This window comes from Ochotona curzoniae, unplaced genomic scaffold (genome assembly GCF_017591425.1).
Source record: "Ochotona curzoniae isolate NIBS_2020 unplaced genomic scaffold, NIBS_Ocur_1.0 contig_64, whole genome shotgun sequence".
NCBI classification, from domain to species: domain Eukaryota; kingdom Metazoa; phylum Chordata; class Mammalia; order Lagomorpha; family Ochotonidae; genus Ochotona; species Ochotona curzoniae.
The window spans coordinates 8,299,687-8,315,539 of NW_024466502.1; the positions used below are offsets into that span (position 1 = coordinate 8,299,687).

At 56.7% G+C, this 15,853-nt stretch overlaps 2 protein-coding genes across 9 annotated transcripts in view; one reads left to right on the plus strand and one right to left on the minus strand.

The window, feature by feature from the left end:
- The first annotated feature begins 256 nt into the window (after positions 1 to 256).
- Positions 257 to 1,053, plus strand: GGACT (gamma-glutamylamine cyclotransferase). The gene has a single exon (XM_040991014.1). The coding sequence runs from the start codon at positions 269 to 271 to the stop codon at positions 719 to 721; it is 453 nt and encodes a 150-aa protein (XP_040846948.1). The 5' UTR covers positions 257 to 268; the 3' UTR covers positions 722 to 1,053.
- Positions 1,054 to 2,236: 1,183 nt separating this feature from the next.
- Positions 2,237 to 15,853, minus strand: part of PCCA (propionyl-CoA carboxylase subunit alpha) — a 324,721-nt gene continuing 311,104 nt past the window's right edge. For 2 of the 8 annotated variants that reach the window (XM_040991172.1, XM_040991169.1), the window contains exons 21-23: positions 13,963 to 14,103; positions 4,093 to 4,170; positions 2,238 to 2,635 (exon numbers count right to left, since the gene is read on the minus strand). In XM_040991172.1, the coding sequence (XP_040847106.1) occupies positions 2,567 to 2,635; positions 4,093 to 4,170; positions 13,963 to 14,103 (288 nt within the window). In that variant the 3' untranslated portion in view covers positions 2,238 to 2,566. Of the gene's footprint in view, positions 2,636 to 4,092; positions 4,171 to 13,962; positions 14,104 to 15,853 lie in introns of all 8 variants that reach the window. The other 6 variants (XM_040991170.1, XM_040991168.1, XM_040991176.1 and 3 more) reach the window with 5 other exon arrangements.

Sequence of the window (15,853 nt, forward strand, 5' to 3'; positions counted from 1 at the left end):
TGGGACGTATGCCCACAGCCACAGGAGACTACACCAATGCCATAAATTGGCAAACTGACCTGCAGGCCCACCCAAAATCCCAAATCTCGGGACTGTTTGCCCATTTTTAAATGGCAAAGGAAACCCAAACCAGTTCGTGTAGGAGAGGCACGCTCCTGCACAGAACCCACCCGGTCCCCGCATGCGTGTGGCCTGCCTGGCAATGTGCACCCCGTGGCCCTGCTAACAGGCCCTCCTCCTCTCTCCTGGCAGCTCCTCGCCTGCGCCCATGGCCCTCGTCTTTGTGTACGGCACCCTGAAGCGGGGCCAGCCCAACCACAAGGTGCTGCTGGATGGCATGCACGGCTCGGCAGCCTTCCGCGGGCACGGCCACACAGCCGAGCCATACCCACTCGTGATCGCCGGCGAACACAACATCCCGCGGCTGCTCAACCTCCCGGGCAGGGGCCACCGCGTGGCCGGGGAGATCTACGCAGTGGACGAGCAGATGCTCCGCTTCCTGGACGACTTCGAGCAATGCCCTCGCATGTACCAGCGCACTGAGCTCTCCGTGCGCGTGCTGCAGTGGGAAGGCCCTGGGCCGGCCGCACCGGGCGCCCTGCAGTGCTTCGTGTACAGCACAGCCACCTACGCGCCCGAGTGGGTGCACCTGCCTTACCTGGACAGTTACGACTCTGAGGGGCAGCACGGGCTGCGCTACAACCCCCGAGAAAACAGATGAGGGGCCGCCTGTGTGTGCACGCAGAACCTACCAGCGTGCAGCTCCGGGGACCCGTTAGGAAGGCGGCTGTGCCGTCCAGAGCGGAGACCACTGTGTGCCGCTGTGTGGGCAGGATCCGGAACGACTCAGGTTTTAATCCCCTGAAAAGGCACGTGGAGAGCTCCCACAGAGACCTACCTCTGTTCTCCTGACTCTCCTTCCCCTCTTCCATGGCAGGGTGACACTGCCAAGGCAGGCAGGTGCTGGGAGGTGGCTGTGCCATGGCGACTCAGAACGCCCGGAGTGTAACAGCTGGTTCTTGGGTGACACTGTAATAAAGAGCTGCAAAAACCCATATTTTGCATTCAGAATTCTTATCAGGCTTCCACAGACTGTTAGGTGACAAATCATTTCGAATAAAACCAGGTATTGAGCAAAGCGATCTGGTGCTGGGTGAAGCTGGTGCTTTGGGCTTAGGACACCATTGGGGTCAGCTGCACCCCGCATCAGAGGGCCTGGGTTCGAGTCCCCGCTCCTCTCCCAATCCCAGCTTCAAGGACTTGGGTCCCTGCCAGCACCAACGGAAGCCCGAATGGAGCTCTAGGTTCCAGAGCTTGATGTGCTGGCTCCCCACCCCCTCCCCACTGGTGGCAGCATCCAGGGGGTAGAGCAGCCAATGGGAGATGTGTCTGGGTCTCGCTGTACATTTCAGAGTTTAAAAAAAAGGAGAGGGTGCCAGTGCTGTGCATTTGGGGGATACTCTGGGGCATGACGGCCCCCGCTTGCTGTGGCTGAATGCCCCTGGCTTTGCAAGGCCGTTGATGAGTGCCCAGCCGCTGCAGCCGGGCTGTTGTTGCCTGCTGAAGGCCCAGCAGCTGGGGCTGAGCTGCTCAGGGAAGAACCAGCACATTGGTAATTTGTCCTTCAGGCCTGACAAGACGCCCAGCTTCCACATGCAAACAGCACTTAAAATAATATGAGCGTGCGCAGAGTACCAATTACTGCCCACCTCGATCGGCTCGCGTGTCAGCCCAGCTCCCGTCTGTGCACGACCGCGCCACTTGCCAGCAAAGCGGGGGATCCAGGCCGGCGGGGCCCCGGAGCTGCAGCTGCGGTCCTCGGCAGCCGCCTCCTCCAGGCACGCACTCTCAACTTAATGGTAGACTGGCAGCCCCCTCCGTGCAGACACTCCAGTGTTATTTTTAGCCTGTTTTGCTCACTGGGAATGTGCTTCTCGACCAGCGTCGGTGACACAGGCCACACGCTTGTCGCCAGAAGAGCTCGGGCAGTGAGCCCCACGTGCCTCCTCCAGGCAGCATCCAGCTTGGCACGTGCACAGACCCAGGCAGGCAGGAGGGACAGGAGGCGTCCGCAGCCCTCGGGGGTTGTGGCTCCTCAGCCACAGCGGTCAGATCCTTGGTCGGGGAGAAAAGGGAACCGGGTTAGTAAGGTAACAGACAGCAGTTTTACCACAGAGGCAGAACATGAATTCACAATACATTCTTGAGTTTTGTAAAGGCAGCACACTGACACGCTAGTACACACAGCCTAAGGCTCGGCCTGTCGCCCATGTGCATGGTGTCTTCATTCAAAAAACAAACAGAGAAGGGCAGACTGCTGTTAGACGAAGGCTTGGTTTTATTGAAGTGACTGACACCAGGAAGTCCCGGGGCAGAAGCACCAATCTCACTTCCGGATCTGCAGCAGCAGCTTCCGCTGGTGGCTCTTTGGCAGTGTGTCATTGTGGACACTCGCTGGTGTACCGCAAGGACGGAAACCCGCCGCCCCGTGTGACCCCTGCATGACCCGGCGTGCAGGCAGGCGGGTGGACCTCGCACGACTGACCGCACCCAGCTCCGCCAGGCGTCACTCCAGCTCCACGAGCAGGTCTCCTTCCCCGACCGTGTCTCCGGCTTTGCACTGCACTGATTTCACCTTGAGGTCCAGAGGATACAATGGGGAGAAGCAGGATTAATCAGCAGAGCCCAGAGCGAGGGGGAGGTCCCCATCCCGCTTTGCCCCTAGGTGAGAGCGACACGCAGGTGCATCCCCTCTGCCTCTGGCTGCCCAGGCCCCTGGCTGGACCGGGCAGCTGGGGAGGCGCTGGCCCGTCTCTGCCCGTGCCAGCCCTCCCCCTGACCTCAGCAGCCCCACAGGCTGCTACTTGGGCGTTTCTGTCTGTTTGCTCACCGGCCCCTTTTGCTCAGAACAGCAGGAAGGGGTCTAGGTGGGCGCGCAAAACACTGCTGTGCACATAGGATGCCAGGCAGGCTTGCAGCAGCACCATGGCCTCGGCCCCAAGCCTCCACGGCAAGCAGCCTAGGCCCTGCTGCTCCTGTACTGGAGCCAAGCGAACTCACAGGAAGCGGCTCAGCTGGGTGCCGGGGGCTTCAAAGAGGCCAGGCACCCACTCATCTTGATGCTGCTGATGCTGGCGAAGGCGGCAACCTGAGGAACTGCAGGGCCCATTTCTTAGGGAGCACAAATGCACTTGGGCGAGAGCAGTGTCACCTGCTACGCTCCCCCAGGGACAGATGTGAAGGACTCCTGTGGCAAGCAGCTGTGTGGGCTGCAGACGAGGGGGGTCAGACAAGTCCCCAGGTGAGGGAAAAATGGAGCTGAGGGGCAGGGCCTGAACGTGGGAGTTGGGGGCAAGGCCTTCCGAAAAAGAGTTGGTTTTACCATGGGCCACTGGGGACCCCTGCCAGCCTCCCATACACAACGCCCCAGCCCTGTGGGGTAACAGACCAGGGGACAGATGGGCAGGCCAGCTCCTGCTGTCACAGGAAACTGTCAGGTCTTGGCACCTGCCGTCCCCAGAGCGTGGCCACAGTGCTGCCCTCACTGCCCATCACATGCCACTAGGCAGCCGCCTCCAGAAGTACCCCTTCGGGGTAGCTCAGGACTATGAAGGCTACTGCCGGAAAGGCCTGGCCTGCCCGAGTGTCACCCAGCACTGGTTCATCTTCCTAAAGTGTGCCCCGCCCTAACAGGTAGCACACGGGTCCCTCCTGACCTGCAGTGGAATTGCTCTCTGTGGAGGAATCACCATCAAGAGGTACATTCATTTTTTTGCAATCTGTAAAACTATTTCCTGCTGTGTCCCCTTGGTCTCAGATAACTGCCTGCCTTCCAGACAGATGTCAACATTAAAAATTAAACAGCCCTTAATTCCAAAGACATTAAGGTGTGGAACAATTATGCATCGACTGCTGGAACCCAGGGTGGTTGTCTGCACCACCTCTCCCCTGCGAGGCCAGGGCAGCACCTGGGGACCGAACACCCCACCACACTGATCCTGCTGTGGAAGGGATCACCCACGTGGTGCAGTCCACGCCCACCATGCACGTCTGCCAGGCCCCACGGCACAGGGAGGGCTTGTGGGGGTGTACCTTGCCGGTCTTGCCAGCTGTCATGCTGTTCTGCATTTTCATGGCTTCAATCACGCAGATCTCTTGACCTTCCGATACCTGCAAAGCACACACGGCACTTCAGAGCATGCTGATGCTCAGGAGCCCGGCGCTGACAGGTGGCTCTGACCCCTCAACCCGGAGGTCATCTTTGGGGGATCCAGAGAAGTGGCCAGCCTCGCCTGCAGGCCGGGGAAAGCTGTGCTGCCCCGGCCAGCGGGAGGCATTTGGACATGAGGAAAAGGCTCCAGCATGAACTGTACGGCAGCGGTGACGTGGCCTGTGTAGACGCTAGCATCTATGCTCCTGCAGCCACCTGCCAGTGGGCGTGTCTGCGCTCCAGGCAGCAGCCTGACCCGGGGCCCGTGGGTGCTGCCACAGAGAGGCTGCTCCAAAGGCCACAGCCTCCCTGGAGGCTGGCATTCTAAAGAACTGCAAGCAGTGTGGGCACAGCCGCACTCTGTCACACCTACACTGGACATTGTGTGTCAATCTCCTACCCCTGTCAACTTTTCCCGGGCCAGGATGGGGAAAGCACTGAGTGATTTCTCCCCACTTTGTGACAAAGGGGCCTCCGGGTCTTTGAAGCAGCAGGTCCCACCCAGGCTGGTGTGGCTCTTTCCTGACCCCTCCCAGCTGATCCCCAAGTCCTGCTGCCACAGGCCCCCTGGGAAGTGCAAGCTGTCTTGCTGGCAGCGTGGCTTGCCTGAGCCCTGCACAAACTCCCCTCGGGTGCCGGGCTGCTTTTTTCCTGGCACAGAGATCTAGGAAGAGAGGGGTTGCCAAGGCTGCAGCGCTGGCATGCCCGAGAGGCAGGAAGCAGCTTCGATGCTCCCAGTCCCCGACACCTGCACCTGCACTCCACGGAGCACCAAGACCACCTTGCTGACGCTGCTCCTCGGCATGTGTACAGCAGGGCAGCCACCAAGGCGATGCAGACACCCATCAGGGATGGTGGACAGTCTCTTCCTGCAGAGCCATGTTCCCCTCGTGAGGGTGTGTGGGGAGGGCGGGTGCACACAGGGAGGCATGGGGCCTCAGGAGCATGGCAGCTAGGCTCCCAGAAACTGGTCAGACCTGGGCACTGGGCATGTGGACAGCAAGGCCCGGGGCTGTCTAGAAATGGATCTGAAACTCAATGGTACGGAAATGCCATGTGAAGAATGAATCAGCTCTCCAGCTCAGACAGTGCCTGGGACACACACACAGTGCAGAGCTCCTACCAGGAAACCTGGGTGCTGGTCCCCCCAGTGCATCATCTTCTGCAGGCCCCTTTGGGCCCAGGGCTGGCTCCATGCCCATCTCCCAGCCTTCCCCTGCACCAGCCGCCGTGCTCTCATTTGCTGCTCATGCCCTCTCATCCACAGCTTGGCATCTTATGTGCGTGACAGGCTCCTTGCTGCCGCTTCTCTCTAGGAGCCTACAAGTGAACTAGCCATTCATTTGCCACAGTGAAGGAAAACCAAAGCCAGGCATTTCCAAGGGGGCAGGGCCACCCCACCAGTGCTGCCCATGGGATGTGAGCGGAAGTGTGGCCAGGCCCTGCAACTTCATGGGCCCCAACACAGCTGTTAACCGGCTTTGTTGGCTGACACGACGGGCAGTGGGAACAGAGGTGCGGTGCCAGCTCCTGTCATAAACCAGGAAAAGGAAAGCTCAGAGCACACGGCCAGGCCCACCGCGAACTCGGCCCTTCCCTCTGATGTGGGCCTGGCAGGCTGTGTCATGGGACCCAGAGAAGGTGCATGGGACCCGAGGTGCCCACGCCTCCTCTCAGTGCCAAACTACATGCTCTGCCTGTGATGCTTTTCCTTGTTTTCCTCCTGCCATATCTCCCACGTGCCCCCTGGCCCACAGACACTACTGAGCTGTCACCAGAAACCCAAGGAACCCCTGGATCACTCTGTTTGATTCACTCTTGCGTCCCTGGGAGAGAGTGAGGGGGAGAGGCAGAAGGGAGGGAGACAGCGAGCTTAGGAACTGTCCCTGAGGGACTGGTGCTGTCATAGCAGCATTTCAAATCAGAGGCCCTGGTCCCACTCCCTACCAATGCTTGGGTCCCCAGCACCCACACATGAGCACTTGGTGCAGCTCTGGCTCCTGATGCAGTCATGTGAGAAGTGGACCGACACACACAGGCTTCTCTCTCTGCCTTCTGGATAAATGCACTTTCCTTGATACTCTATAAAGCAGTGAGATTTGCTTAGTCCAACAGAATAATCGTGTGCGTGCATGCGTGCAGACACTCAAACCCGCATATACACATGCGCTTGGACCCGACGCATTCTCTGAGATTCAAGTTTGGAGGTGACGTGAACACGACCATATTTGCCAGGCCCTGGGAGAGGCTGGCGCTAGCTGGCGCACTCAGTGGCCCAGGTTTATGCCAACCCAGGTACCAGTTCCTATGCCCCAGAACTGGCACAACAGGGCACTTCCTGAGGACCTTGGAGCCCTGGCACCCAGTACCCAGCGCTCCCACACATCCCAGGGTGCACAGGGGGCTGGCAGCAGCCTGGCAGACTCAATGCTTTGCAGCTGGCCCGGGGGCACACAGAGGCTTGCCTGCCTGCAGCCCCCCAGCCTGTGCGCACGCAGGCCTGCCCGGGACTTTTGTGACTCATCTGCTAGAGGCTGACCGGTTGTGACAGCACGTCTCCAGTGCTGCGCTTACTAAATGGTCACAAGTCTCCCAAGTCTTTTCGATCAACCTGGCGGGCCTGATGTGTTTCTCCTCTCCCTGTCTAATTGGCACAAAGTTTGGAGGCCTGAATCCGGGATCTTTCATCCGGCTTATTGCGTCCTCTCCTTTGACATGGGGTCAGGGTTCACATTCGCATCCGATTATTAGAGCGGCCCTCATTAAGCTGGCCGGGCCCCAGGATGAGAAAGCCCGAGAGATCTCGGCCCACTGACTCAGCAGATCTTTGCTGGTTTTGGGGTCCTGCGTGTCACCCGACATTGCTCTGTGCTGGAGAGCTTCCAGCACCTCCAGCTGATGATTAACTGTGAATGATGGGAGATAGCATCCAGTAGAGCCAGCTGCTTGCCATGGTCGGCAAAGTGACTCTAATGGATATAGGCTGCCAATTTTCCAGTCTTACTGGCAAGTCTTCCAAGTGTAATTAAGGGAAGTTATAAATGATATGGAAATCTTTCAAGTTCCATTTATTTTCGGAGGACTCTTTCCCTGGAGACCTTTATCTCAAAGCTTTGTTGTGCTAATGATTGAAGCCACTTCTCACTGCTGATTGCAGGCTTCCAGCAAGTTCTCTTCCCTCCTTCCACAAAGACAAACAGATGCGGGGCCTGCCCTTCTCGGAAGGGAACGTGTCCCTCAACCACCACCACAAGCTGCCTGGCCAGGAAGAGGCTCACAGACGGTGAAGGGGGGGGGCAGTATCCAGCACACATTAAAGGAAGCCCCCCAAAGTAGGGACTTAAAAGCTGAGCTCGGGACCAGAGAGCCATCCAGCAGAAGGCGGTGTAGCTCACTAATGTCATTTGATTTGGAATAAAAGCATGAAAATGATGGCAAAGGCCTAAAATTGGAGCGGTAAAGGATGACTGCACAGCCTCCCATTTCTCAATTTCATCCTTCGGAGCCACAAAATGGGGGTGATACAGTGACTGGATGAGGTTTACAGTAACAGCTGCGGTCTGCCCACACAAGGGAGGCTGAGGTCTGTTTGGAACAGACGGGGAGCAACCGAACACGGCTCCCGGGCAGCCGTGCACGGGTGGGGGCGGAGGCCAGAGTCGGATTTCCTTCAACACGGATCCTACCCCCACCCTCGTCGTCCGAACCCAAAGGGTTCTCCTTTAAGTATGGGGCAGTGGCCATTGATGGCGGCGGGGTGCGGGGGGGCGGCTTGTCTCTGCACCTCCCTCCTGCCCTGTGAGCCCCCCTCTCGAGGCGCAGTAAAGAATGCAGGGGAAATGGTGCCAGTAGCATATGGCTGTCTACTGTGCTAAACATTCATACAGAAGACAGGTCCATCAGTCATCCGAGTATCTGGATAAAAAATCAGCTCCTGATGGATGGTGTTTTGAGCTTACCTGCTGCTGCATTAGCAGAGGAACACAGGTTTTGAAACCCACATGACATTAGAAACTGCAGACCATGAAATACGACACGTGCAGAAGCCCATAATGTACGCCAGACTATACCAAATCATAAATAAGCTATTGAAACCCTCGGCCGAAAATTGGGCCCGCTGCAAGGGACCCTGGCTGGCTTCTGCGCAGGCCAATTAGTGCACAGCATCTGCCGACCAGAAGCGGGCGTGAAGCACTTCCGAATGATTTCGGCAATTAAAAGGAAACTGTTTCCTGCCTGTTCAGACAGCAACTGTTTCAATGCAAGACTGAGCACCAAATCACTTGGTGCAGCTGAGAGCGAAGGGCCGGGTGGGTGGGAAGGAGGATTTTTATGGAAAGAGGAGCCTTCCTTTGTTGTCCTCCATTCTGTGTCTCCCTGCCAAGCGAGACAGAAGGCTCACACAGCTTACGGGCCTGCTGAGGTCTCTCCTTCTGCCATACTGGGTCACCCTAAACCCAGCAATTGATGGCAGCTGCCGAAGTGAAACTCCTTGCCTTCCATCTGAAAGACTCCCCCCGCCCCCGCCCCCCGGGCTCAGAGCACAGGTGCACAGGCCGGAAGAAAGGTGCAGGTAGCTGCCCCGCACAGCAAGGCATCTGAGATGCTGAAAAGGCGCAGCCGGTGAGGCCGACAGACACCTGCCCGAAGGGGACACGCGAGGCCACAGCCCAAGTCCTTCAGGGCGAGCAGAAAGGGACAGGAGCTTTGGCCATTTCACAAAGAAATGCCCCAGCCCCTCGCTCCACCTTCTGTGGGCAGCGGAGGACACTCGCAGGGAGGCCCCGGCGCTGTGTGCCTGCCCTGAGCCCGCCGCGGAGAGGACCAGACACAGCAAGCCCTGCTTCCCCCGAATCACTCCAAGTGAAGGGACACACTGCCTGCTCCCAGCCCCCGGCAGAGCCGAAGCCTCACACTGCAAGAAGCAGGCAAGGCCAGTGCCAGCAACTCCAACCAATGCTCCCACCTGGAGTTCCCGCCTCTGCAAAGCCTGCTGTTCTCTAAGACTCGGCGGAACCACTTAGCTTAAATTTCTCTTCGTCTCTTCTCAGCACAAGGGTGAGAAAAGGCAGTTGGAATCTTGGCGGGCTGAATATGGCCATCTTTAGAAACGTTTAAGGCAAGGCACCACACCCTCCGATTCCACAGAGTGTGTCGTGAAAGGGTGGAAGCAAACGCCAGTCCAGGGGGCCTCCCCACACTGTTTTACTTACTGATGGGCCCAGCAAAAGATGTTAACCTTACGTGGGCAATCTTTTGCCGGGCAAGTTCAGCTCTAAGAGTTCCTGAATTGATCCTCTCAGCAAAAGGAACTGTAACATTGGACGCTAAGCTTTACCTGGAAGAGACGAAGAGAATGTGTTTGCTTTGACAAGGACCCAAGTCAGACTGCGGTGAGGCCCTGGGGCAGGCTCTGGTCTACATGTTTGGTTGCTTACTAAGCTCCGGAGTAAGCCTGGCCAAGCTGAGCAGAGAGCATCGGGCTCGTGGGGTTGCTCTGTAAGACGTCAACCTTTCAGGCTCAAGGATATTAACGAGTGTGTGAGTCTGCGCATCCGTGCAGTAGGCAGGGATGTGAGGTCTGGGTGAGGGGCTGGCATCTCATCTGTTTGAATAACCACTGCTGCAAACCATGTACATTTAATTATTATGATTAGTTTAGCATTGGAAATCGAGGTATCAGCCCGGCTGGTGTTGGTGCCAGGGAAGATGCAATGATGGCCCGGGGGCTGCTTGCGGGACACAGGTACAGCAGCAGACACACCTGTCCGACGGCCAGTTCCAGCTCTGACGGCAGAGGAAGCCAGAAAGCTCATCTTGTTGGGAAGTGAAAAAGCATTCCCCTTGGGTACTGACCGTTTCCCCAGATGGGCAGGGAGCTCAGTTATAAAGTGGGCACTGTGAATGCCAACCCCTACCACAAGGCACCTGACTCTTGGGGTCCATGTTGCCCACAGCTCAGAGCAAAGGCAAGGAGGGAAGATCAGGGCCAGAGGCAGTAACACATGAGCACAGAAGTGGAGCAGGTGGGACCAGGGTCCTGCCCGTGGGAATACCTCAGTTCTTCTGGTCAAATGTGCAGCCAAAATGGTTGTCCTGCCTCTTGGACACACAAAATACCCCCAAGTCTGTCCCTATCACCTTGCACAGGCTAAGGAGAAACACAGAGCAGCAACAGGCACTTTGTGAGCTGCCAACCTTCTCAGTGTCCCAGCTGGGCCAACTACCGGCTACCAGCCAGGACAGCCACAGAGCTGGTCCCCGGGCCCGTGCCATGAGGCCCGGTCACCAGCCAGGACAGCCACAGAGCTGGTCCCCGGGCCCGTGCCATGAGGCCCGGTCACCAGCCAGGACAGCCACAGAGCTGGTCCCTGGCCTGTGCCATGAGGCCCGGTCACCAGCCAGGACAGCCACAGAACTGGTCCCTGGCCTGTGCCATGAGGCCCGGTCACTAGCCGGGAAAGCCACAGAGCTGGTCCCCGGGCCCGTGCCATGAGGCCCGGTCACCAGCCAGGACAGCCACAGAGCTGGTCCCTGGCCTGTGCCATGAGGCCCGGTCACCAGCCAGGACAGCCACAGAACTGGTCCCTGGCCTGTGCCATGAGGCCCGGTCACTAGCCGGGAAAGCCACAGAGCTGGTCCCCGGGCCCGTGCCATGAGGCTTGGGACCATGAGCCAACCAATGAAGGAAGGAAGCTGGCTGTGCGGGCAGGTCTGGGCTGACTGAAAAGTTGCGAGGCAACTATGCAGTTCACGTGCTCCTGCAGCTGGCTCTGTTTCGCTGCTATTTTTAACTTCTGTTGAAGATACCACACAACGCATCATCGTGACTCGATTCTCCAAAGCAGCCTGCTCTGCCAACGCAGCCGCTGCGTGTCTAAGGTAACAGGACTCAGAGCTGATACGCCTTGAGTGTTTTCACTCCAGAATATGGAAGTTTAAGTAAAAAATCTAATTTTGATTTTGTGAGTATTCCCAGGGTTATGAGAATGTGTGTGTGTATATATAATGTATTTTATATGTATGTGTGTATATACACAGACGCACATACTGCAAACAGCAACGGGAATAACATTTCCAGAAGATAAAGTTTTTAAAGGCATGAACAAAGGCTTATAAAAGTCATTCTGCAATTGTGACTCTCGACTTTAATCACTCACTCATATTCTCTTCCTAACTGGCTTGTTTCCTGTGTTAACCATTATTCCTTCTCTATGCGTTTAATAAAAACAACAGCTACACAATCATGAAAAATAATTTTACTGCCACACTTACTGGAAAACAGTATGGGAGGGCTCCTTAAAAAAGTTCATGGAAAAAGAGTATTCATTTTAAAAATGCACAAATTTCAAAAAACTCTTTGCACCAAAATAAACTCCTCCTTGGCTGCAGTTTGTGTGCCCGTTAGAAGGCCTCTGGACGCCTGCTGTGTGAGCGGAGCAGGCACTCAGGGCTGCTGTGTGCGGGAGTGGGGTCCCCACGGCAGCTGGCCTGCCACCTGCTCCACCTCAGAAAAGCTTCCTGAAGGTTGCAAACTCTTTTCTGCAACTGGCTCTGTGACCGCGTGACACTCTTCCCGAGCTCAGAGTCACCAGCTCCATTACTGCACTGTTTGTTAAGTTCAACACGGAAGCAACACATTTAAACTGTTCAGGAAAACGGAATACGTGCATGCCTGAGCTGCCTGCACCCTTTCCCTGCAGACAGAAGAGGAGCCTCGCTCAGCTGGCCTAGAAAACACGGCACAGCTGGCGTGCTGCCAGAGCGCAGCGCGCAGAACCGGGAGCAGCACACTCTCCCGCCTGCGTGCTGGCGTGGGTTAATCCCTGCGGGAGGCGGAACTCACCACGAAACTGGCCTGCACGCCCACGCTGAAGCTTCACTCCCCTGTCTGCTTCCCGTCCATCTAACCCTTTCCCGTTTGGGACACTTTGGCCGAGCAGTGGTTTCTTTCTGGCAGCAACACCACTTCACCCACGCAACGGCAAAGAACGTGAAAGGAAGTTGTGCTGGCCGCAGAGAGGAGGGGCGGGTGGCGAAGCTGCGCGGCCACCTTGGCCACCTGCACAACAGTATTTAGAGATGAGGGGAGGACACAGACAGAGTCCCAGCATCAGGGGACACAGGGGGCATGTCTTTCCCTGGGAGATTTCGAATTCTGCCATCTCCCAGTGCCCACGCTGAAGCACTGCCCTGTGAGCCACCCTGCAGCAAATCCAGGAGGAATATACCTCAATCTCTTGCTAAATGCCCCTCACATTAAATGATTAAAATATTAGTCAGGACATGGAAAGCCTGCAGACGTGGAAAATGGAGCCTAGGAGATGGCAAGGAGACAGCGACGCTGTGCCTAGCTCCTGCCTGTGCAGCCCCGGAGCGGGCACGGGGAGGCAGGCCCAGGGCCCTGGACTCGGATTCCGTCCCCATCCCCCCCCCCCCCAGCCGTTCCCAGACCCTCTCCACGTGCAGTTGGGCTCAGGGATTAGAATGGTGAGAGCTCAAGGTAAACAGCTCAATTTCTTTTAAAGGCACAAACGTGATTTTTAAACTAAATTCCCCATAACCAAGGCTGACAAGTGCAGGGTGGACGTCTCTCGGCTTCTGGGGCTCCGGCGGGAGGGCGGGGTGTAAGAAGGAAAATGTGAAAACCAAATGAACGCCTCGGTGTCCGCCAGCTCATAATCCTGCCACCGGGAGAGCTCACCGAATGAATGCTCAGACACTGTGGCATGTGACTGTCAACAGCAAGGCCAAGGCCAGAGCCCGCCTCCTGGGCACTAACCTCGTGCAATGACGAGTCACAGGGCAAGCCCTTCCCTTACATCCGACACACACACTCACACACACACACCCTTCCCATGTGCGCACACGCACACACACCAAATGGTCCTGCCTTCTCACCACACACGCTCCTGCCAGGAAAGCCTCCCACCCCCACCCGAGGGCCTCCTTCCAGGCACAGCTGGGCACTCGCAGCCCTTGACCTCTCCCATCTTTCCCAGATAAGCTGGTACTCTGCTTCTGGGCCACCAGGTGAGGCCACGCACCCACCTTGAGGCCAGTGGTCACTACATGGCAAGGCCGAACACATGTTCCTGCTCAGCCTAAGGAGACTGCTTAATAACCAAGGAATAAGGAGTACGTTATTTCTCCAATAACTTCGCTGAAAAATCACAGACACCCATCGCATCTGGCAGTGACAATTCCCACACCAAGGTAAAACTGGAGCCCTGTGCATCTTGGTCTCCTTGCACTGGTGCCAGACACCTTTCCTGAGACCACACATCTGGGCGGCTCCCCCAGTTAGGTCCTCTGGCAACCGGATGTAGAAGGCAGTGTCAGACATCACGGTGGAAGACTTTAAGCCACGCCCCCACACTACACTCCCCCGGCCTGGCCCTGATTCTCCTGTGAGGGTGAGGGGACGCACAGACTCCGGACGCCTCGCTGAGCCGTCTGCAAAGACCACTTCTCCAAGGAAGCTGCCGGCATACCTACACCGATCCTGGCCGAGGCCGGGCCTGGGGAGTGTCAGCGTGGGCCTGGCCGTAACTGGGCTCCAGCTGGGGCGGGAGTCAAGATGCTGAATCGGGTAAACTGGGCATACCCACAGCCCCACATTGCTGTTTGTGGGGGTCCCCTGAATTGGCAGAGAAAGAATCCACTACTTGTGGGTTCTGCTGCTGGCCACAGTGCCCGCAGGGGACACGAGGCCAGCAAGCTGCCCACACACAGGACAGACGCGCTCTTACCATGTCCCCGGGAGCCACCGAGACGGCCACCACCACGCCGGGCATCGGGGAGCGCAGGACGCTGCTCGTGTCTTCAGCCACTTTTTCCAGCATAAACTTGCTCAGTTCAGCGGCGAGTTTCGTTAAGACATGCACCTTGTACTTCAACGAAACAAAATAAAACCATAAATGATTCTAAATGAGGAACTGATATTTCAAAGCAGCATTCATTTACAACCAGCTTTCAGCCATTACACTGAAGTTACAGTCTCATCCTTAAAATCAAATGCGCTTTCATTATTTACACAGTTAACAGAATCTTATAGTTTCTTTGTGGCACATATGGTATGCCAGTTTTTACTTAGGCAATTTCTTAAAATGAAAACTATTCCAGTTATTAATCAATAAGCACACATCCTGTAACATTAAGAAAATAAGACACATGGTAACTTCACAAAGAAAACAGTGCAGATTTTGTGTTCTTTTCATTGCTTACAAACTTTTCCCAAAGGCAGCAAAGCCCAGGAGCTGGCTGGACGACTGCGACAAAGACGGCAACACTGCGCGGCGGCCAGCAGATGGCAGCAGATCGCCACGCGTGAGTTGCTGCGCCCACCAGGGTGTTATCGCTAAGACAAAGGGTCTCAGCGTTCATTTTGGCCAAAACAATATCGAAATTCAAATTTCCTCCAAAATATTGCATTCATGGTTGAACATTTTACGCTTTCCTTTTCGGGCTTAACAACGTGTTTGCCGAGAGAAGGGTGAGATGCAAACACCGTGTGCACGTGCCGGGAGACAGCGGCAGGAAACCCACCCAGCCAGGTCTCCAGGTCCTTCCGGGAGGGCCAAACACAACACTCCTAACACAGAGAATTCCCGCCCTTGTGGTGAGGTGGGGGAAAGAGAAGCCCAGATCTGGGGAAGGACCATTTGGTCTACGCAAAGAGAAACACGAAAACCTGCTGGAGGGAGCGTTCCTCGTAGTGCACCACTGTCCGATGGCTCCTGGCACCCACCAGTGCACATCTCTCTGGGGCAAGACAGAAACACCACTGAGGCAGCTCCCAGAAAGCTTAAAAAAAAATCCTCACAAATGAACCCTCAACGGCTCAGAACCCGTGATGAGCTTCTCGGGGCAGGGAGGGCTCACAACCCAGAGGCGGCTGGCGCCCTGTGCGCCCTTCCCAGGCCCAGGCTGCAGTAGGGAGGCGGCAGCCCTGGACAGGCTACGAGCATCCTGTGCGTGTCGCCTCACGCCTGAGGGTGTGTTTTGCAATCACGACGCCCGAGCGTCTGCCAGCTTCTGAAGGACATGATCCTTAAGTGAAATTACAGCGCAAATCAAAGCTTTCTGCTCCTATTAACACACATCCAAGTCACCGGCGGCAGGTGCACAAAGCAAGGCACAAACCTGCTGCTGTTAGTCTAATGAAGACTCCTCCGGGCAGAGGGGTTCTTTATCAGCCATGAATTGTACCTCCCAGCCCTTCGTTAAGTCCAGGGGGCAGCGGGTGGAGGGAGAAGCCAGAACATAATTGGAGCAAACTGCACAGTTTCAGCGTCCGCGCTGGGTCTGCAGCAGAGGGAAGCCACCCTCCCGGTCACCAACAGAGGCCCTTGGGAAGCCACAGGACCAGGTCAGGCTGCTGCGCCGCCAGAGGGGCAGGCGGGCTTAGGCTGCTGTTTGCACGATTTCATTTTAAAAACGTTCGAGGCCAAGTGTCAGGGCCAGTAGCGCACGCACTGAGACGGCAACATAGGCCCCTGGGCATGGCACGGACAGGTAAGCCAGGCCCTGTGCAGACAGCAAGGCCGTCCCTTGGCGTCCCCCCAGGGACTAGATCTTTGACTGTTTTCATCATTTTCCTCTGGTGAGGATTCCTTCCTCGGCAGGGCTCCTGCTTGGCTT

Bases quoted from the DNA above. Each gene is read 5' to 3' on its own strand.
- GGACT (XM_040991014.1), top strand. From the start codon at position 269: ATGGCCCTCGTCTTTGTGTACGGCACCCTGAAGCGGGGCCAGCCCAAC.